At 38.1% G+C, this 21,862-nt stretch overlaps 2 protein-coding genes across 2 annotated transcripts in view; one reads left to right on the top strand and one right to left on the bottom strand.

Moving 5' to 3' along the window:
* Window positions 1–80: 80 nt before the first annotated feature.
* LOC139936393 (sodium- and chloride-dependent glycine transporter 1-like) lies at window positions 81–20,171 on the bottom strand. The gene is made up of 13 exons (XM_071931208.1): window positions 19,851–20,171; window positions 17,993–18,124; window positions 17,093–17,339; window positions 14,940–15,072; window positions 13,717–13,851; window positions 7,546–7,649; window positions 6,966–7,090; window positions 6,141–6,256; window positions 4,930–5,070; window positions 4,401–4,500; window positions 3,821–3,921; window positions 2,472–2,642; window positions 81–2,096 (listed from the first exon to the last, which is right to left on the bottom strand). The coding sequence occupies exons 1-13, from the start codon at window positions 20,038–20,040 to the stop codon at window positions 1,878–1,880; spliced, it is 1,914 nt and encodes a 637-aa protein (XP_071787309.1). The 5' UTR covers window positions 20,041–20,171; the 3' UTR covers window positions 81–1,877.
* The window catches only part of LOC139936391 (pericentriolar material 1 protein-like), a 90,772-nt gene continuing 76,549 nt past the window's right edge, over window positions 7,640–21,862 (top strand). The window contains exon 1 of the mRNA XM_071931203.1: window positions 7,640–10,346. The gene's annotated coding sequence lies outside the window, so the exon portion shown is untranslated. The remainder of the gene's footprint in view (window positions 10,347–21,862) is intronic.

Raw genomic sequence — 21,862 nt, 5'->3', positions numbered from 1 at the left:
TGTTGACACTTTTTTATTATAAATAATGGGACAAACACCGTGGTTTTAATTGTAACTCCCCAGTTTATTCAATTTAAGGTTGCCTACAAACTGGTGCAAATTAAAAAATAACAAAAATTGTAAAATCAGTTCTTCTTTCTTTTTTATACAGAACGAATTATAGTGGAAAAATACACTACATTCATTACATTTTGAGAGTCATTTGCTTTCATCAACTTTGTACAGGTTCACTTTTGTGTGTTTGACAGTAACCAAGAAACAAGGGAAAAGGGACAACAACAAAACACCAAGGGCAAGACGATGCCAACTAGAAATCTAAACATCAGATAAACAATATACAACGGGAAGACAACCCTAATTAAAACAGATTAACGCTTCTGTTTTAATGTAACTTTTTGTGCATAATAATGCGAAGCCTTGTGTTTAAATTTGTTTTACGTTTTGAAAAAAAACATCGTCTGCCTCAAAAATCGTTCAATAAATAAATACAAAGTTATTTCGGTGAAAACGAAAACCATGCAACTTTAAAGTAAGGTGACGGTAATCAATTTTTTTTGGGTATATATTTCAAATATCTTTCGTATACATTTTGTATAACCTGTGATATGTTTACAAAATAGCCACATTGCTAGGACTTCCTGCAGGCATTATTTGTACACTGCTTTATTGGTGTAAACACTCCAAACTTATATTTTCTTAGGAAGGTTGTTCTTTGATGCTCAAAACGTGTTAAGCCCATATGGCCCACAAATGGCCCATATTGGTCAGTGTAGTATATTGCCAGCCAGAAAATACCATGGATTGTACAGAGATTATTTTTTTTTATTACAAATACTTTTATTATACAGAATTAGGGTTAGTGTTACAAAATATAGTATTCGAACTGCCTCTAGCTACCGGACAATCTCGGTGGTCTAATTTGTAAAACACTGCTCTAAAGAATTAGAGTTGCAAAGGTCGTGGGGTCAAATCCCATCCGAGTAATATGCCTGTGCTTTTTTTTTGAAACATAACTCGGGATTACTGTAAGGTTAAAACCAAAACTAATATTCTTTATCCCCGATGCAAATTTCCATATAGTAAGTATTATATGGCATTCAACGTGGTGCATATTATTTAGACAGTAGACTAATGTTTACGTAAAAAGGTTAGGATAATAATAATAATAATAACAACCGTATTTCTATAGCGCCTAACACCTCCAAAAGAAAGTCTCTAAGCGCTCAGAGGAACCAAAAGAATAATTAAGTATAAGATAATTTGAATAGATTTGAGAAGAGTCTTGATAACAAACGAAAAGCTTTGAAAGACAAGAATTCCTGCGAGTGGTAAACAACTCTTTAATTACTCGAAAATAAAAGTCTGAAGGAACGTAAAGTAATAAAATGGATACGTTTATATCAAACTCTCTAATTTAATCCTTTTGACCAGCCTCGGTGAATTCCTCCATCATAAACCAGGGAGGCAATTATCTGCATGGCTCTGCTTACCGTAAGCAAGTAATCGCCCCCTTGCAAAGGGGGGCCTTGTGGAATTGGGGAATTCCACGCTTACGTCAGGCGTATTTACGGGTTAGCGGGAATGTTTTAATTGGGTGTGTGCGTAGCCTTTTTTCACTTACACATTCGGCGCTTACGCAGTTGGTGATCGTTAGCGCAGAATTCGGCGGTAAACAGGGCCCGTTGTCGAGCTAAGAACTTATAAGTAGGATTTGAAACTCTACTTGGTGGAAATACGACATGGAAAGGTTTGCGGTAACACCATGTAATGACCATCTCTAATGAGTTGGGGTGGTTCTGAAAATAACCGTTGGTTTCAATCGACGTTTCGATCAGTATGCTCCGATCGTCTTCTGGAGAAAGCTGGCCTCTGAGAACTTATAAGGTTTCACTGATGTCAATGTCATCAGTTCCCACACAGACGGAGTGCATGCCGTTGTATTCTGGCGGCGAGTCACTTGTAAATGCGATGTTGTCGTAGTCTTTGGTAATAGTTTCTACAGTTGGTTTGGGGTATGGTGGGTAACCTGCAGCTGCCCTATCTTCATCAAGAGCTGGTCCCCACTCTGGTGCTGGTTGGATGGCAGTACGGATTCTCTGTAAAAGATATGGAAATTATTACTGATCTGTTGCCATTGTGATATCCAAACTTATGCATAAAATGTTAAAATTTGAAGGGAAAAAAAGTTACAATTTTGACTCAATTGGTAATCGAAGTTTCAAGAGAATAGTGAAAGAAAAAACAGTTGTTGCACAACTTTGTGTGCTTTCAGATGCCTAATAAAAGGCCTAATATTTTAAGTGAGAAATTACCTCTATCTCAAAAACTACGTTACTTCAGAGGGAGCCATTTCTCACAATGTTTTATACTACCACCAGCTCTCGAATGCTTGTTACCAAGTAAGTTTTTATGCTAACAATTATTTTGAGTGATTACCAATAGTGTCCACTGCCTTTAAGATGTTATCTTACCTGTATGAATGATCCTTTGACTCGCCATATCAAGAAGTAGGCTGCATAGATGAACACACATATCAACGATGAAGCAGTCATAGTCCAACCAATGGCTTCTGCCCATCCAGGGAATATATAATCACCATACTGGGCCGGTGTATACTCAATAAATCCATACACAGTAGGAAACTAAGCACAAAAGAACAATTGGAAAAGCAGGTAATAGTTAAAAAGCAGGACATTTATTTTCAGAACTGAGAACTCTCCTGAATCCCGAAAATCTACCCCGCGGCAGTAGAAGGCAAGAAATCTACAATTCTCTAAAAAAACAAAACCTAACTGGCAAGTAGATACACACATGGTGTTACCGCAAACCAAATATTTATATATTGATATCTCACCATGCAATTCCTCAACTAACATACAGTTGATAATCATCGTTAATGCTGTTCTTGTTTGGCTTTTTATTTGTTTCAGTATTAAAGGAACACGTTGCCTTGGATCGGACGAGTTGGTCAAAACAAAAGCGTTTGTAACCGTTTTTTATAACATGCATATGGTTGGAAAGATGTTTTAAAAGTAGAATACAATGATCCACACAAGTTTGCCTCGAAATTGCGTGGTTTCCTTCTACTGTGCGAACTAACATGGTCGGCCATTTATGGGAGTCAAAATTTTGACCCCCATAAATGGCCGACGTGTTAGTCGACGAGGTAAAAAGAAAACCACGCAATTTCGAGGCATGTTTGTGTGGATCATTGTATTCTACTTTTACAACATCTTTCTACGCATATGCATTTTATAAAAAACGGTTACAAACGCTTTTCAAAGACCAACTCGACCGATCCAAGGCAACGTGTTCCTTTAAGCTGAACTGCCTTATGTAGGACTCTCCTGTGTAAAGAGTTGACTTTAACCCCGAATATATTAAGATTGTTGGGCATCAATCATTCAAAAACAATATCTTTGCACAGTTTCATAAAGCTGCTTATGTTGAATATGAATGACGTATCCATACGTCACGATAAGTGACCCTTGACCTGTTGAGTTGACAATACATGTCCCATCATGGCGACGTCTGCTTAACTTCAACGTGTGTCTTTGTCCAGTCATTTATGTCATCAAACTGAGTAAGTGCAACCAAATACTACTACAGTTTATAAGCAATATGCTTTACAGAACAAGGTTACCAGCCGTAATACCATTTAACACATATTGTGACCGGTATCCTGCTCATGTTTGCTTTGAAGAACATTTTTAAGCATCAATAGCTTAAGCATGCTCTATGAAATCGGGCCCAGGGATTTACATGTACAATTATTGAAGTATTCAAAACTGATTTAAGACTATTTTTCTACTTGACTTACAATGATGAGGATTGGTGTTACAATGTACCACATTATCTTCCAGATGAAGCTTGGTTTACTCCCGATCATTACTCCCACCTCTCGGATGAATCTACTCAAACCTGTATTGAAAAAAAAAGCCAAACAGACAAACAAACAAACAAACAGACAAACAAACAAACAAACAAACAAACAAACAAACAAACAAACAAACAAACAAACAAACAAACAAACAAACAAAGAGAAAGTGGATTAGTGGCGATGTTACGGAAGCGTATTATTGCCCCACATGAATAAAAAATCTGTTATCGTATACGATACGTTATCATGTACGTACATAATAAGTTTTGATTTTCATGTACGTTCATAATAATTTATCACGTACGTACATAATAATTATCATGTACGTACATAATAACTTATTATGTACGTACATGATAAATCAAAACTTATTATGTACGTTCATGATAGCTTATTGTGTAGGCTACGTACACGATTTATTTGTGTACGACCAAACTGCAGAAAAAATGCTTTGCTCAATCAGTCAATAATGTTAACTGTAATATTTAATAACATTGTGCAATTATTGATATTTACTTACCATAGATGCAGTCGAGTACGAATAGCTCAGCCAATGCTAATATCATGGGGCTGTAACCAGCAGAGTACCAGTCAAATAACGTCATCAGATAGATGCCTCCCTGAAAAGACATAAATTGTTTGTTATATTATTCCTTTTGGTTATTTTCGATGGGTATATATATTACAGAGTTCTTTCAAATGAGTGGTTAGACTGCAGGACTTGTAATCACAAGGTTGTGGGTTCGAATCCTAGCACCAAGCTTACCGCTGATTTCATAATGACTAGAACAAGTCGTCTAGTTAGTGACTCACAATTTCTTGGTTTGTGCAATTCATAATCGTAGACGTTAAACCAAAGTCTGTATGAGAGAGTTGCCAGCTTGGTGTTTATGTCCCATTGTGGGAGTTTCCTTGACGGGAAGATCGTCTAAACAAATAAACAATCCCCCAAAACAAACCCTTTAATAAGTACAGACATTTGGTGCCTTTGTATTGTATGCAAAATACAATTCACTGGAAGGTATGCAGTGTCATTGTCAACTCGTTACCTGTGTAGTAAATGGTAGACCAGCTAGAAGCATGATGAAACATACACCGAATATCACCAATGTTTTCCTCTTCCTTATGTTTGGATAAAAGTACTCAAGCTCGTCCATAACTGCAGTTATGATGGTCTCCAAAGTCACAAACTAAGGGAGCGGGGGAAAAAGTAAAACATTTAATCACTACTTTTATTGGAGACTTTGGAACGCTAGGTGGCAGCAGACTTAGCCGTACCAGTTAACGTAGTTCTTGAGCATGCGCACATTACCGAAAACAATGGATTAACCCGGTAAGTCTGCTGCCACCAAGCGTCCTTGAGCGATGCTGGCCGAGGTCACGCCAGTCGTATCCTGAATCTGAACCTGTGTGCACGTGTGTCTCTAGCTCTCAGTCCACTCCCCAATGCTGCCGAAGTGCGACTCCACCACTGGCTGTTAGCGGTACATTGGTAATTATAGTAAATACAACACCATAATTCGTTACAATAAAAGCCACTTATCACGCCCGGAGAGCGTCTCAACGCGCTCCCAACATTATTACCTTTGGTCATTTGTCCACTAAATTCCGGTCGCACTACATACCGACAACTCACGACAACTCACGACAACAATTTTTAAATGCACTTTAACAGAACATTTGAACGTAATTCAACCGTTAAATATGTGCACAAGAGTCATATGCATCTAAATTACGTTCAAACTTATGATTTGTTTATATTTTTAACTATACCCTGAGTACAGTAACGAACGGAAATATTTGCCATGTTGTCTTTCGACGTACTTGGACGATTCTATTACACCGCAGGAGCAGGGGGTAATTTCTGAGGGCTGAGTTGTATTTTGTTCTTTTTGGTTTTAGCTGCTGTTTTTTCTTTCTTGTTTAATGTTAGTAACTAAGCCGCCACTCAGGAATTCGAATTTAAAAGGGGAGATTTAAATATAATATTTTTTTAAACTCCATGAGCTTCCTTGGGAGTCAATCACACGAACCATCTCTGCCCTCACATTATACCCATTTACTTCTGGGTAGAGAGAAGCAATGGTTAACGGTTAATGGGACTCAAACCCACACCCTGCTGAACAGAAACGCCAGAGCGAGTTTGGTGTTCTTCCACCCTATCTATTCATTGGAGACTTTGGAGACGTTTTGTGGGAGGCTTCAGTTTCGATAAACCACAACTTTTAAGGGTGAATGTATGTGTTAATCTCAGACATACCTGGCTATCGAGTCCCAGTGTGATCAGCATGAAGAAGAATATGAAAGACCAGAGCTGGGGTATGACTGGTACCCTTGCGATTGCTTCTGGGTAAGCAACAAACGCTAAACCGGGACCTGTACGTACAAATAGTACGAGAAAAAGAGAAAATTATTGTGTCCGTCTTATTCTTAAAAGCATAAAAGACATTTTATGTTGGAAATGTTACCAAATAAGAAGAAACTATAAATAAATAGTGAACTTGCGGGTAAAACCATGTGTAAATCTCTTAGGGTGAGTGTTGGCTTTGTTGCCAAAGTTGATAATAGAAGACACCAATATTGTTGAATAGAGCCATTTCAGCTACAGCGATTATACCCAAATATAACAGATTAATTTCCAAAGTTTTTCATTTTATAAAGTGAGATCAGTCGGCTTAAAGAACACGGAAACGAAACTGTTTTGCTGATATAAATAAGAATAAAGTGTTTCGCTTGCTTGTTTCTTGTTTGTTTATAGCCACATAAGTTCATCATATTTGCACTTCAGAAAATCATTTTTTGGGGTATGCTATAATACAGGATAATAAATACAGAAAGACTTCAAATTGCGATTTGGAAGAAAATGGAACCAAACTAAATAGAGTTGTTATGTACAAAACATATATAGTAAATATTATCAATGATTACGATGAGGTGGCATCACAGCTACCAGGTAAATCCCTAGTTCTCGGTAATGTGCGCATGCTCAGAACCACATAGACAACAGGAAAGGTCTGCTGCCATCTAGCGTTCCAAAGCCTGCCATTCAAAAGCCACATGAAAAAGGCAACTATATTGTACTGACCTGCATCAATGGCTTGTTCAATCGGCACTTGTGCATCACACGCCATGAATCCAATGATAGAAAAGACAACAAATCCAGCGAAGATACTGGTTAAACCACCGGACACTACAATTATAACCGTGTCTCTGGAATCAAGAATGGGGGTAAAGGAATCAACAATATTCTCGAAATACTTGCAACTTCGGTGACTAATAATTGAGCCCAAATATTCACAGATTGTATGCATATGTTGAGATACACCAGTTGAGAATACTGGTCTTTGACAATTACCAATAGTGTCCAGTGCCTTTAAGAACACCAATCCTTATTGAGAATATTTGAAAGGGCAAAGACATCAGATGGCGTGAATCTTGCCCCACTCCCCCAACAGTTTATGCTTCGTTGTACGAGGTTGAAAAAGCACTCGTCGACCCCATACTATACTTTGTTTCGAGTACTGCACTACACCGTCATGCCATAGCCTGGTGGGTTCAGCCTGGGGGGTTCAAAGCGGGGTGCTTGCGTGTAGAGCCTTGGACGAGGCTGCCCTCCACCCCCCCCCCCCCCCCCAACCCCAGCCCCGCGCTTCTAAAGCACAAACCTGAATGTATTGTTGTTAAACTTGTTATAGCTGGACAATGTATGGAGTCCTCCCCATCCTGCACCAAACGAAAACACAACTTGATTGGCCGCTGCCTTCCAAACCTATATAGATGGAAAATATCACACTATATTAGGCTTAGACTCAGATAAAAATGTTACTTACAGACTTAAATATTCTGACATACATAAAAACAGTGCATCAAAATCAAACTTTACCGCCCTACTCGAAGTTATACTAAAAATACTCGACATGTTTGCCTCTCACGGTAGAAACAAAAACATTACAAGGGCTATATGTACAATTTAATGCGTTAAAAATTGCCAGCTGTGAACCGCTTTTAGGTTTTCACATCAAACCCTGTCTCATTTTAAGTGCAAGTTCAAAGCACTCGATCTGTTGCCTTCCAATGACAACAACATAGTCAATGGTTACCATTCGATGTCATCAAAATATGCTCAGAAAAGGTGAACGTTTTGCACATTGGTTGTTCCTTCAGAGCAAACTCCAATCCTCGATCCTGATTTAAAAAAAATATTTGGATTGATTTTTAGAATTCTTCATTATACACAGCCTTTCCATGTGTTACCAATGAATGCATGGAGGCACTTACGGCAGAATGTCTATGTTGATGCACTGGGCAAAATGAGGAATATTTGTGCATTTTTTATGTCGCTGCTTATTAAAAATATGAAATTAAAAAAGAAGGCACAAATACAAGGGTGTTCCCCTACGTCCCATTTCCGGATGTCAACAACGTGTTTGATTTTTGGTTGCACAGTTTGTACGCGTATTACTGCACAGTGTTTAGAATCAGTGTTTCCCAAACGATATGTCGTATCCGGTCAAAATTATGACTAAAACTAATGTTTTGAAACAGCTCGTTACTTTAGTGAACAAAAATTAGTTGAAAATCTGGGAAACGAGAGAACACCCTTGTATTACGCCCCCCCCCCCCAAAAAAAAAAAACACAAAAACACACACAAAAAAACACATAGTATATATTGCACACATTTGGAGGCTTTGGAAGTGTGCGGTAAGAAAAGGCAGTACACGCATTTGAAAATGGCTGTTTTTGTTTTTGATAAAGCCATGGCTAGTTCGTACTTGTATTGTTTTACACTGAACACCAACCTCAGTTTAATAACGCCATTTGCATTTTGCTTGGTACTGACTAAACAACAAAGCATGCAACGTTTCAAAACACTTTCGTATTTTAAAATACAATGTGTGTACTTCCTTCAATGCATAAATATTCCAGCTTATAAAAACATTTCAATTGTTGTATTTGACTCGAGGAAATAACGTGCACAATAAGCCGAGAAAGGGATGATCAGAAATACAAAATATTTTGTATAGAAAGGTTTGCCGTAACACCATGTAATGATAATCTCTAAATGAGTTGGGCTGCATCTGAAAAGAACCGTTGGTTTTTAACTCGACGTTTCGATCAGTATACTCTGATCGTCTTCTTGAGAAAGCTTTTGGAAAGCTTTTGAAACTTTGTCATAGTTTGCAGCCATTTTGAAATTTTGTAATTTACGTAAATACGATGGCTCTTATGGGCTTATATTAATTAATAGACTCAAGGAAGCCGTGTGCTCAAAAACGGTGCTTTTTATCAGCCGAGTAACGTTAACCTGGGAGGGCACATCTTTTTTTATGACAGTGTTTTTATTTTTTACTTCTGCCCTCCCCAGGACGGCATGTGCTTGTTTTAATTGTATTGTTCAAAGAATTAAAACAAGTAATGAAAATAAACCTTAATTTTTTACACTATTATTAAAGTCATCTGACTGTTCCCGCCTAATTTGCACTTTATTTTCTCGTGTATTTTTGTTGAAAATTGTCTGTCATATGTTTCATTGGAAATCACTGAATACCGTATGACTACATGGCGACGATAACACTCCTACACCCGCCCAGTTTCCTGTGTTGAAATATTGCAGAGAGAATAATGATGAAAAGGAAAATTACATGTTCAAGGGTTGGTTCTATAACACAAGCACACTCAAAGTATCTGACTTCTTCGTCTTCGTCTTCGTCTTCTTCGACAAAGTTCAAACTGCCAAGGGCGCATTACGTACCGTTTTCTCAAAACTTATCTTTTATGTTACAGGTTTTTAAGGACTGATTTGGTTGTGTCTGTTTTTACTTTCGTTTTTGGTTCTGGTTAGCTGCGCCTTGAACACCAAGTAGGGTGGATATGTCTTCTATAAAGGTTGTCTTCCAAAAAAGGTTGGCTTCCAAGAAGGTTGTCTTCCAAAAATTGTTTAAGGCTTGCGTTGTTCATTTTCTTCTAGCATCTGTGCTATGAGAAACTGAAAAATAATCATGAATGGGTAAAAGGACAACGTTGGTGACATTCTGGAGCAGTTGGACCAGGTGGTGTGGTTTTATGTGGCCAAGTGATTCCCATTGCAATGGAATTCAAACGTGGCGTTCTTTGAATGTAATGGGATCTAATCTGTGCCCATTGTACATTGTGAGTTTGTTTGATGCCCTTTGTAAAGGGCGCGTGGTCATTTTGGTGAATGTTTTTGTGAGTTACTGGTCCTTGACCAGCATGGTCGCCATTGTGGTCGACAACGGTCTCAGACCAACATAAAGGATCATTGCAGGCGGGTTCACATCCCCACGGCGTGGTGCCGAGTTCCAGCCATACTTGGGTCTGTCTTTCACCCCAAAATCAACTAACAGAATGAAGATAAATTATACATTGGTCAACAGTTATGAAACTGTGGTGGAAATACTGGAATACTTCTAGCTCATCCACCTTGCTTGATTGTTGAAGTCTTGGGTAAGTGCTAAACATCATTCAATTAACCTTCCAACCTTAACACGTAGGCTACAATTTGATTGCTGGTTCATTCTGATAAAAGTAGTCCTTCATTAATAGTATGGACTACTTTCTCATATTGTCAACTGTTGCAAGAGATAATGAACAACCATTTTGGATTGTTTGCATTAGAAGTCTTGTAAAAAAATGTCACCTTGACCTGAGTGACTTTGAGTGTGCTTAGTATGTCCCATAGTTTGTAGGTACACAGCACAGCCCATATCTCCGATTTGCTTTTATGCAACTTGGGCTCCAAGATGACGGTCCATTTGCGTTTGTCCGGTTTTGCAAGAAATTTTCATGAAATAGCGCCCTTTGATGGCGCAGCCTCTTAAAGCCAAAAGAGACAAGTAGAGTCTACGTATGGATGGTAAAGTTTGTGCAGACGACATCACCACGGTTTTAAACAAGTTTCTCTTTTTTTAAAGAAATGATTTTTGGGGAGTCATTTTATCTTCCATGAGATAAAAAGGTCTAGTCTTGATTGTCGACGCTGTTTTTTTAGCTTGATTTTTTTTTCACCGGTAGAGGGCGCAGCACAATGACTTTTCTTTTAAAAGTCCTGGTTTATGCATGTAATTAACCCACTTGGGAGCTGTGTACCTTAAATTGTTAACCGAATGAGTCAAATAGGAATATAATGACTGATGCTGTCTTACGTCTTACGGAGTCCCTAGATGGACATGGACAGGTGAACAAACCAAAAGGTAACACCAACAAAATCATTATTATTTCGTACCCTCGAAATAATATTTCGTTTCCATAAAGTGTTATGAGTTATTTAGAGAGAACAAAATGCCATTTCATTCTGATAAAACGAAATGACAATTCAAGACGAATGGAAACATATTCCGATGAGACGAATTAATATTTCCAGGGAAAGAAATAATGTCAATACTATTTTATGACTTTTCTGTTTTTCTCACCTGTCCATTTATTAAGGGCTCCGTACTTTTTGTATTTTTAAGTGATGCTTGAGCGCATACATGTTGGAAAATTACATTGTTTTGTAAGGTAATTCTCCAACTTAATCACTTTAAAGACACAGGACACTATTGGTAATTGTCAAAGACTAGTCTACTCACTTGGTGTTTCTCAACATGTGTATAAAATAACAAGCCTGTGAAAATTTGAGCTCAATTGGTCGTCGAGGTTGCGAGATAATAATAAAAAAAAAAAACACTGGTCGTCACACGACATTGTGTGCTTTCAGGTGCTTGATTTCGAGACCTTAAATTCTAAACTTGAGGTCTCGAAATCAAATTCGTGGAAAAATACTTCTTTCTCGAAAACTGCGTCTCTTCAGAGGGAGCCGTTTCTCACAATGTTTTATACCATCAACCTCTCCCATTACTCTCTACCAAGTAAGGTTTTATGCTAATAATTATATTGGATAATTACCAACAGTGTCAACTGCCTTTAAATAACAACGAAATAACCACACTTGGAAAACCACTCTTTGGTTTCGAGAAAAAGAAATCTGAAAAACAATGAAAATATTTTGGTAATTTGACCCATTCGGTTACCATTAATGATCAGTGAATGAGGGAGAATGATAGGTGCGTTGTTGTAACTAGTTGACCAATCGTTGACGCTTGCGTTGGCTGTAAAGACAATAATTTTCAGAAAACCATTATAAAAGATACAAAGAGTAAAATTAATTTTAAAACAAAATAGAACAATACAGATTTTTGAACACTAGATTCCCTCACCCCATTGCCACTTATTTTGTCAGTTTCCCCCTTGTCCAACAACTATATCAAAATGATCGATGTGGTAACAATTTCATAATACGCAAGATTCAACTTTTGTTTCCCAAAGTATCTTTTCTTGTTTAAAGTGAGAAAGAATAACTTAAAAACATGAATAACAGTTCTTATGTCTCGTTCCTGTATATATATTGTTCATATCTTGTTTTAATGAAATAATATTCAATACAAAAGTCACGGTTTCTTTGTAAAATACTCACACATAAATACCTATTCAAAAGATTATATCAAATAATCTTTCATCGATTTAAAGACACTGGACACTATTGGTAATTATCAAAGACCAGTCTTCTCACTTGGTATATCTCAACATATGCATAAAAAAACAAACCTGTGAAAATTTGAGCTCAATTGGTCGTCGAAGTTGCGAGATAGTATGAAAGAACAAAACACATTGTCACACGAAGTTGTGTGCTTTCAGATGCTTGATTTTGAGACCTCAAATTCTAAATCTGAGGTCTCGAAATCAAATTTGCGGAAAATTACTTCTTTCTCGAAAACTGCGTCACTTCAGAGGGAGTCGTTTCTCACAATGTTTTATACTATCAACCTCTCCCCATTAATCTTTACCAAGTAAAGTTTAATGCTAATAACTATTTTAAGTAATTACCAATAGTGTCCACTGCCTTTAAAGCATCACTAATGTGCATCACTATGTAACTGTGATAACTGTAAATAAACACAACGCGGTAGCTCTTGTGATGTAGTAGCGATACCTCTCGGCCGGCAAAGGACGCCTTTACACGGGCTCCCTTTCCGGACGATCGGGCAACCGGGATGCCGAGGTAAACGCACTACCTGTTGTCTTTTTGCTTTGGACATGCATGTTGGTAAATAAATGTGATCTACTGCCCTGCCTTTTAATACAGGTTTTTTGACATTTCACAGTGATCGGTGACTGTTGTTGTTCTTTACATAATGCACTCATAAACAAAACCAAATCTTTCTTTTACCTGAGACTTCGACTACTTTGAAAACACACATTTTTTTATTAACCCTCCTCCAAAATTATGCAAATAACATTATGCAAATAACATAATTATTGAATGTGGTGCCATTGGCTAGAGGTCAAAAGAAGGTTGCTCATTGGCTAATACTGTGTGGTTTGTATAGCTGCGCGTTTCCCATTGTTTCGTAATAGTTTTTTTTCTTAGATGGCGGCTTTATGACGTCATCGATGCGTTGGTCTAAACACATGGCAACATTCAACAAAATAGTTGTTGATTTGTTTGTTTTTGTTTGTTTGGGTGTTTTTGGCATGTCTGTACTGTGTAAAGAAACCAGGGCCCACTTTCATTGAGCTGCTAAGCACAACAATTTGCTTAGCATGAAATTTCTGCCTCGATAAAAACAGGATTACCAACAAAATTTCCACATGATTTTCAGAATGAGCAAACATCAGCTGAATACCAGTAACAAGCAATATGCAACAAATGGAAATTGTGTTGTTAATCCTGTTTTTATCAAGGAAGAAGTTTCATGCTAAGCAAATTTTTGTGCTTAGCAGCTCTATGAAATTGGGCCCAGTTTTTGAATCTCTGAAGATTTCTTGTCCTGCTTACCTGAATATCAAGAAGTTTATCAAATTGTGGTGTAATAAAGTAGAGGATACCATTGACTGCACCAGGCTGCAGGGCACCAACGATCAGTAGAGTCAGTAGACCAAGATAGGGGAATGTAGCCGTAAAGTACACAACCTGATAGAACAAACACACACAAATGTATGATATCAATTTGTTGTTTTGTTCAAATTCTCTCTGTCCTAACTTTTCTCTATTTGTTGTTCTTTGTGTGTCGGTATACAACCTGATAGAACAAAACCAATATTGTTTTTGTTGAAGAGTATTGGGTAGACAAAGATATAGGTAGAATCTTGATATCAATTTGTTGTTGTGTTCTCTGTCTTAGCCTTTCTCTAATTGGTGTTCTTTGTGTGTCAGTATACATTCAACCCGATAGAACAAAACCATTGTAGTGTTTTGTTGATAAGAGTAGAGTAGACCAAGATATAGGTTGCACTAAATTGCACCAAGATATTGGCTGCACTTCATGCACAACCTGAGAGAAAACAAATAAATTATTGCAGTGCTAAACCCATACTGCTAACAGAAGAGTTTAAGCTCAAAGCAAAGAAGGCAGGATGCTTTTGTAACATTTAAAGGAGTTCCCGTAATGTAAATAAGACTGCTGTATAGAATTCCGCAATTGCATATATTCCATTCTCAATGGTTAATTATTCCTTCGGGCTTATAGTTTGGTCATGCATTTAATATACAGCTGGTGGAGCATTACTAATTTTCCACATCTACTTGTTTCATAAACGAATATGATTGCTCGATATTTGACAGTTCTTTTGTAAACCATCCTTTATCGAAAGGGTTTCTATATTCAATTCCTGAAGTGATTGTATTGGTTGTTGAGGGGTGTCGTTGCTTAGCGGATAAAAGCACCGAACTCAAGCTCTGGTGTTTCTGTTCAGCAGAGTGTGGGTTCGAATCCCGGTCGTGACACTTGTGTCCCTGAGCAAGACACTGGACTATAAATGCTTATCTCCATCCCAGGGGTAAATGGGTACCTGTGAGGGCAGAGATGGTTCTTTTTATTGATTAGCTTAGTAACGCAAAATTATTTCGTTACACGGGCTGTATATACTCCCCAAGGAGCTGAGTTAATTTAGGGAATGAATTAAAGTCCAGTGACCAGGGTATGTTAGAAGTGCTTTGAGAAGCCCTTCGGTGTGAAAGCGCGATATAACAACTGATTATAACTGTTATAATTATTTTACCTTGCCCGAGGTCTTGACGCCTTTGCTGATGCAAATGAAGACTACAATCCATACAAAGATAAAACACAGAAGTATCTCCCATTGAATATAACCAATGTCTCCCAACGAATCGGAAATCTGTAACACGCGCCGTCTGTTCAAAATAAAACATTTTCTTAGCGTAGACTCATTGCAGTGTAGTATAGAATTATAATACTTTGCATAAAATGCGATAATAATGCTAACATTGGCCATAAAGATAACTAGCTCTTCTGGGGCGTCAACAACTTCAAAGAAACTCTTGTCATAGTTAACATAAAAATATGGGGCATTTTAAGTTTTATAATTGGATGCCCACTATTTCCATCCGAGTTAGTGCACAACTGTTGAAAAATAAAATAATGCACGAATTAAAATGTTCTTTTTGTAATTTGGAAAGCTTTATTTCAACTTGTGGTGTGTATGTGTGTGTGTCCCCTTCACACAAGCCACCTTTACTGATTACTTGACGATGGAACATTGCTAGACAATGACGGCATTGTTCTATGAACAAAGTTCACAAATCTACGTTACTCTAGGCGTACCAAATCATAATCGTCATAATTTTCAAGTGAGGAATCTTTTACCAATATTTGACTTTCTTATCAATATTGACTGTTGATAAGTACACCAGGTAGATTGTACTTCAAGCATGTATATTAAATGAACACAAACAAGACAAGGCAACTAGACGGGTAGCTTTACTGGGGGTAAAGGGTGCTAGTAAATACAACCTAGGTTGTCTGGAGGTTAAACCTATCACAATCCTATAAACACAGAGGTCAACATGTGAGGTTAAAGTGTGAGAAGGCTACTGCAGTAGTCCAAGATTTAAAAAATGTGTTGGACTTAGTGATAAGTTATCAAAAACATGTATGTAGTCCTTGGTTAAAACATTAGCAACATGTTATCATGTGTTTCATCACATCGTAATCATGTGACAAACAGCCCATTTTATTTGCATTTGTTTTGTTTACGTGTAGTGTACTTATAGGAAAGCGAAGTAGTGTTTTGAGGGAATGAGTTAAACCCCTTTCACACGAGAGCACTTTAACAAGGGTCCCTTGTTAAATTGTAGCATGATTGTAAAATTTTACAAAATGATCCTCGTGTGAAACGACAACAATTGTTTCTACTCTCCAAGTTCTCTTGCAAAATCTTGTCAAACATTGCTACTTTTAACAACCATGCTTAATTTAAGCAAGGGACCCCCGTTAAATTTATGTCGTGTGAATATCATTTTAGGCATGTGGGCTTATAGTGCCACTAGTGTTGTAGTCGCGACTATTGATTGCTTAGTCGAGTCGAAACTACCGTTATTCAACTACTCGATTCAAAATAGTCGCAACTATACCTGGTGAATAGTGCCACTAATGTTGTAGTTGCGACCATTGATTGCTTAGTCGAGTCGCGACTACCGTTATTCAACTACTCGATTCGAAATAGTCGCGACCTGTTTGGTGAACAAATTATTGTGTCGCTCACGACCATTCACGACAAAATGTTTACAAATTACAACCGGACATCAGTGACACAATCCTTCAATCATTTCAGCTTGAATTTGACTATATTTTCCTTGCGCCAAACATTACCACATTGCATCTTGAGAATTACAAATTAGTCGCGATTATAGTGTGTCGTTTTGAAGAGCTTTTGTGGTTCGACTAGTCAATTTGTAAATTTCACTAGTCGCCCAGGCCTAGAACGAATTATTTTGCGAGGATGTGAAAAACACCCACGGGCTCCATGATAAGGCACTTACTCAAAATATCCTCGCTTTAGTAGACAAAAACTGGTTTAGTTTTTCCTGTAAAGTTTTTTCCTGTTGCTGCTTCAACTTACTAGCTTTTGTTTTCGTGAAGACTTTTTTATTTGTTTGTCTTCCTTAGTCTCCTTCCTACTATTTGAATCTGTCAAATGCCATAAGATTTGTACACACCTTTTGTGAAGACACTCGTTAAGTCCAACTCAGCTTTGTTCGATATTCTAATAATATATCAAAGCTATAGTTATTCTATGAAGTGATCGAAAAATATAGTTAGATGTCATCACTAGTTAGTTTACTCGGTTATAATTATTTAACAACCAATTATTTTTTGAGCAAATGAAAAACACTCCGTGGTTCAGGGACTTACTCAAAGTATTCCTCGCTAGCAAAAACTGGTCTTGTTTTTCCTGTAAAGTTTGGGTTCATTGGGCACTCCAGTATACCATCTCCTTGACTTCCATCAAAACAGGCATCTGTGTTGAATGTATGATTGCATCCAACCCACGGTAAGGGATTCAGGAATGATGCAAACATGTAGTATGCGGAGTATGCAATGATGATGTTGTAGTATAAGCAGAAGTAACCGGACATAAGTACCATCCCAAAACCAACACCTATAGGACAGTTATTCAAAGAAACAAAGTCTGTTGGAGATCTCCATAATAGTATGGGGACTTTATATGGACATCAAACATGTTTTATAGATGTAAATTTCTATCAGGGATAAAGAATCCTATTGGGGGGGGGGGGGGTGCCCATATACACTGATGTGTGTCAGCACTGTATACTCAGTACTTTCCCTAGCTCTGTGAAGAGAAAAAAACACAGACATTACTCGGGTGTGGGATTCGAACCCACGACCCTTGCAATTTTGGAGCAGTGTCTTACCAACTGAAACATCGAAAAGTGCGATGAATATTACGTTATGAATATTACGTTAATATTTACGTCAACATTATGTTCGATGTCTCTTTCAAGCCACCATACAATGATGTCATCGAAATAATGTTCAGTTATCTTTTATCGAAGAGAAGACCAATACGCTTTTGAAAACTTCCTTTCTTGCTTTGGTTTAAACAAATAGCGTGCCAGTTGTACTCATCAAATTCACCTTGAATGTTTGCTAGAAATCACATAAAATGTCGACTTTGTATAACTCTTTGTTGAAGAAAGCACTAGTCAATATTTGGGTATAAGTCACTTCTAAGTAATTTGTGTTTGTGTTTCACCTAATCAAAACACTCTAAGACTTTGTTTGAAAACTTACCTTTGAAAAGTGGGCTAATGCGCCACATTGAAATACACCCAAGGCTTCCAAACTGCCCGAATGATATTTCCAGAAATAAGATTGGAAATCCAACCAGGAACAGCATAATCAGATACGGGAATAGGAAGGCCCCTGTTGAAAGTATTACAGAAAAAAAAAGATATTATAATTCATTACGGTAGAGTTATAATTTAATGTAGGACATTTTATATTCATACATTGGTTTGTACAACGAATGTATATTTTTGTTATTTCGATTTTGGACACTGGGGATTCACATATTGGCTTATACAGCAAATGTCCCAGATGTTTTATATCGATATTGGTCATTGGACATTCACAAAGGTTTATACAGCAATGTCCCATATCCAAATAAAAATTAGACATTTGCTGTACAAACCCATATGAATTTACAATGTCCAATATCAATTTTAGATCGGGCCTCGGTACAAGGTATGATGTTTAGGCTGGGCCAGCAAAGAGGTAAAAGAGGTCTTACAGGTCAGGCCTAGCATAGGGGCTCTTTTAGGTCCGGCCTAGGAACAAGGTAGCGGCTCTTTTACAGGCAGTGGTAATTACTCAAAATAATTATTAGCATAAAACCTTTCTTGGTGACGAGTAATGGGGAGAGGTTGATGGTATAAAACATTGTGAGAAACGGCTCCCTCTGGAGTGCCATAGTTTTCGAGAAAGAAGTAATTTTCGACGAATTTGATGTCGAGACCTCATATTTAGAATTTGAGGTCTCGAAATCAAGCATCTTAAAGCACACAACTTCGTGTGACAAGGGTGTTTTTTTTCCATTATTATCTCGCAACTTCGATGACCGATGAGCTCAAATTTTTACAGGTTCGTTGTTTATGCATATGTTGAGATACACCAAGTGAGAAGACGGGTCTTTGACAATATTACCAATAGTGTCCACTGTCTTTAATTGGTAACGCAAATTCCTGGGAGAATTGGGACCCAATATAGACACAAACATTAGGGCTGTTTTAGGTCGGGCCTAGGTATTATAAGGTAGGGGTTCGTTTAGGTCGAGTAGGTACAATATAGGGGATCTTTTATTAGCTGTCTTTAAGGTCGGGCCGAGGATACACGGTATTGGCTCTTTTAGGTCGGGCCTCCTAGGAACAAGGTAGTAAATCGGGCCTAAGTAAAAGGTATGGGCTCTTTTAGGTCGGGCCTAGGTACAATGAAGGTTAGGGGCTCTTTAAAGTCAGGCCTATAAAGGCAGGCGGTATGGGCTCGTTTAAGTTGGGCCTAGGTACAAGTGTGAGGCTAACCTCATTTAGGCCGGGCCTATATAGGTACAATGGGATCTTTTTGGTCGGGCCTAGCCTTGCTCAAGGCAGTCGAATTATTCACTCCGAAAAAAGACCGCCGCTGTATAAAAACCCACCCGTATTCACTGTGCGTAACATCGCACGACACGATGCCCCCGTACACTATCCGCATGCGTCGGCCTTCGCATGCGGTTAGTGGTACGAGTGCGGATGACTTGTGTGCACAGTAGTCGTACGATGTGACCGTGTGTATACGGGTGGGCCATGCGGTGTGATCGCACGCACAACGCACAGGGTATACGGGTGGGTTTACAGCGGCGTCTTTTCGGAGCGAATAATGCGACTGCCTTGAGCAAGGCTAGGTCGGGCCTAGGTCGGGCCTAGGTCGGGTTGTGGGCTCATTTAGGTAGTCGAGCCTCATTATAGGCCACACATGCATGTAAGAAACGATTGCATCAAAACAAAGACTCAAATTTCTGTCAATACATTTCTTTTGACATAAAGATTAGCGCGCCAGCCTCTCACTACTTTAACGGACTGTTATACTTCACTGATAAAAACAAATGACATACCTCCACCATTGCTGTAGCATAGATAGGGAAATCTCCATACGTTTCCCAGCCCAATAGCGTAACCCATTGATGATAAAATGAAGTCCAGTTTCCCGCTCCATTTTCCCCGTCCTGTTGATTCCTCATTGTCCTTAGACGGGGGTAGAACCACGGACTCCAACTCCATTTTCTCTTTCATTGGTGTCTCCATGTTTCATTAGCTTAACATGAAACTGTTCGCATGCAGAACATGTATAGCAGGTAGAATAGAACTTGGAGTACAATCCCAAAGCCCAACTCGAACCAGGGTCAGCCCTTACTGTTTGATTAAATCTCACGTGTCAAGAATCCTTTTGGCAAACAAATGTTATCAAACTTGCCCAATACTGATTTATACAGTCGGGTAGGCCTACCAGGAGTTTGTTTACACTGGTGATGGAGTTAGGTTTTTATCAGTTATAAGTTTGTTCAGTACACCGTAATGGGATTCTGTGTGTAACTTTAGCCTATAGGGGTAATAACACTGGACAATGGGTGAATTGTTATAACAGATTTTATTTCATTGCGTACTGGTATTCTGTTTGTAGATTTACATGTATATGGTTTTCAAGACGCCTCCCTCCCCCGTGGTTTCATGAATAATTATCGTCTGGCCAGCCATCTTCCACCATGGTAAATACTATGTCATGCGGCTTTGATGCTTTCAGCTCGAAAGTGATTAATGTGTAGCTTCGCTCTATTCTCACTGATACAGAAATGATCATAACGCAGCTTCGCTCACACTGCCTCAACTTTATGGAACAATCTCCCGCGTACATAAAAAAAAAAAAACATTGCCTCCATTGTGAAGATTGCTTTAGGCACTGTACACTGTAGAATGAGCATGAGAATGAACATGTTTGGTAATTGTCAAAGACTAGTGTTCTCACTTGGTGTATCCCCTCATAAGCATAAAATAACAAGCCTGTGAAAATTTGGGCTCAATTGGTCATCGAAGTTGCGAGAAAATGATGAAAGAAAAAACACTCTTGTTGGACGAATTTGTGTGCTTTAAGATAGGAATAAAAGACTAGCTAGAAGTCTTTTATAATTTTAGTGAGAAATTACCTCTCTCTCAAAAACGACGTTTCTTCAGAGGGAGCCGTTTCTTACAATGTTTTATATTATCAACAGCTCTCCAATGCTTGTTACCAAGTCAGTTTTTAAGTTAACACTTGTTTTGAGTAATTACCAATAGTGTACCTTCCCTTTAAAGACGCACTTATTTAACACTTAATACATCCATTTTTGTTTGTTACCCAGTACATCTTGTCTTTGTATTCTGTTGTGTTTTGCTCTGGAGCTCTTAGGGATATGTTTAATTACTATGTGTTATGCGCTATACAAGAATTGGTATTGTCATTATTGTTCAAAATGAGGCAGGCACAACGACATTTCGCCGTTAAACATAATTTTTATGGCAGTTTCTTGAGATAGTCCAAAAGAAACAATCGTGCTAACACTGCAGTTGTGCAAAGAATATCTGAGTACAAAAAGCAAGGGACTATGATGACACTTCAAACATGTATTTAGCCCCTTACACATGATTATCAAGGGTCCCTTGCTAAAATCGAGCATGGTTGTCAATTTGTACAAAATGTATCTCGTGTGAAAGGACAAGAATTGTTTTCTATTGTCCAAGTTCTCTTGCATAATCTTCTCAAACATTGCTATGTTTTACAACCATGCTAAAATTTAACAAGGGACCCCCGTTAAATTGCTGTCGTGTGAATAGCACTTTTTAGTCCGCACCAAACAGACACATTGACAGGTCTCCAAAAAACAAGAGAAAAAGGAATCAGAATTTTGTGCTGTTACTTTTTTAATGGAGCATGTAAACAAAGTACCAATGAAAGACCGATAAATCAGTACCACAATAAACTACAGAATAAAGTAAAAACAAAAAACTTTAGCAAAAAAATAAAAAAACATTAGACCCCTAAATGAGTTGAGGAAAAGGCTTAGGAAAAAACAAAAGGCCCCAACCTGGGTTG

This window comes from Asterias amurensis, chromosome 4 (genome assembly GCF_032118995.1).
Source record: "Asterias amurensis chromosome 4, ASM3211899v1".
Lineage (NCBI taxonomy): Eukaryota > Metazoa > Echinodermata > Asteroidea > Forcipulatida > Asteriidae > Asterias > Asterias amurensis.
Note: the sequence above shows the minus strand (reverse complement) of the source record. Positions and strands in the feature narration are given on the sequence as shown.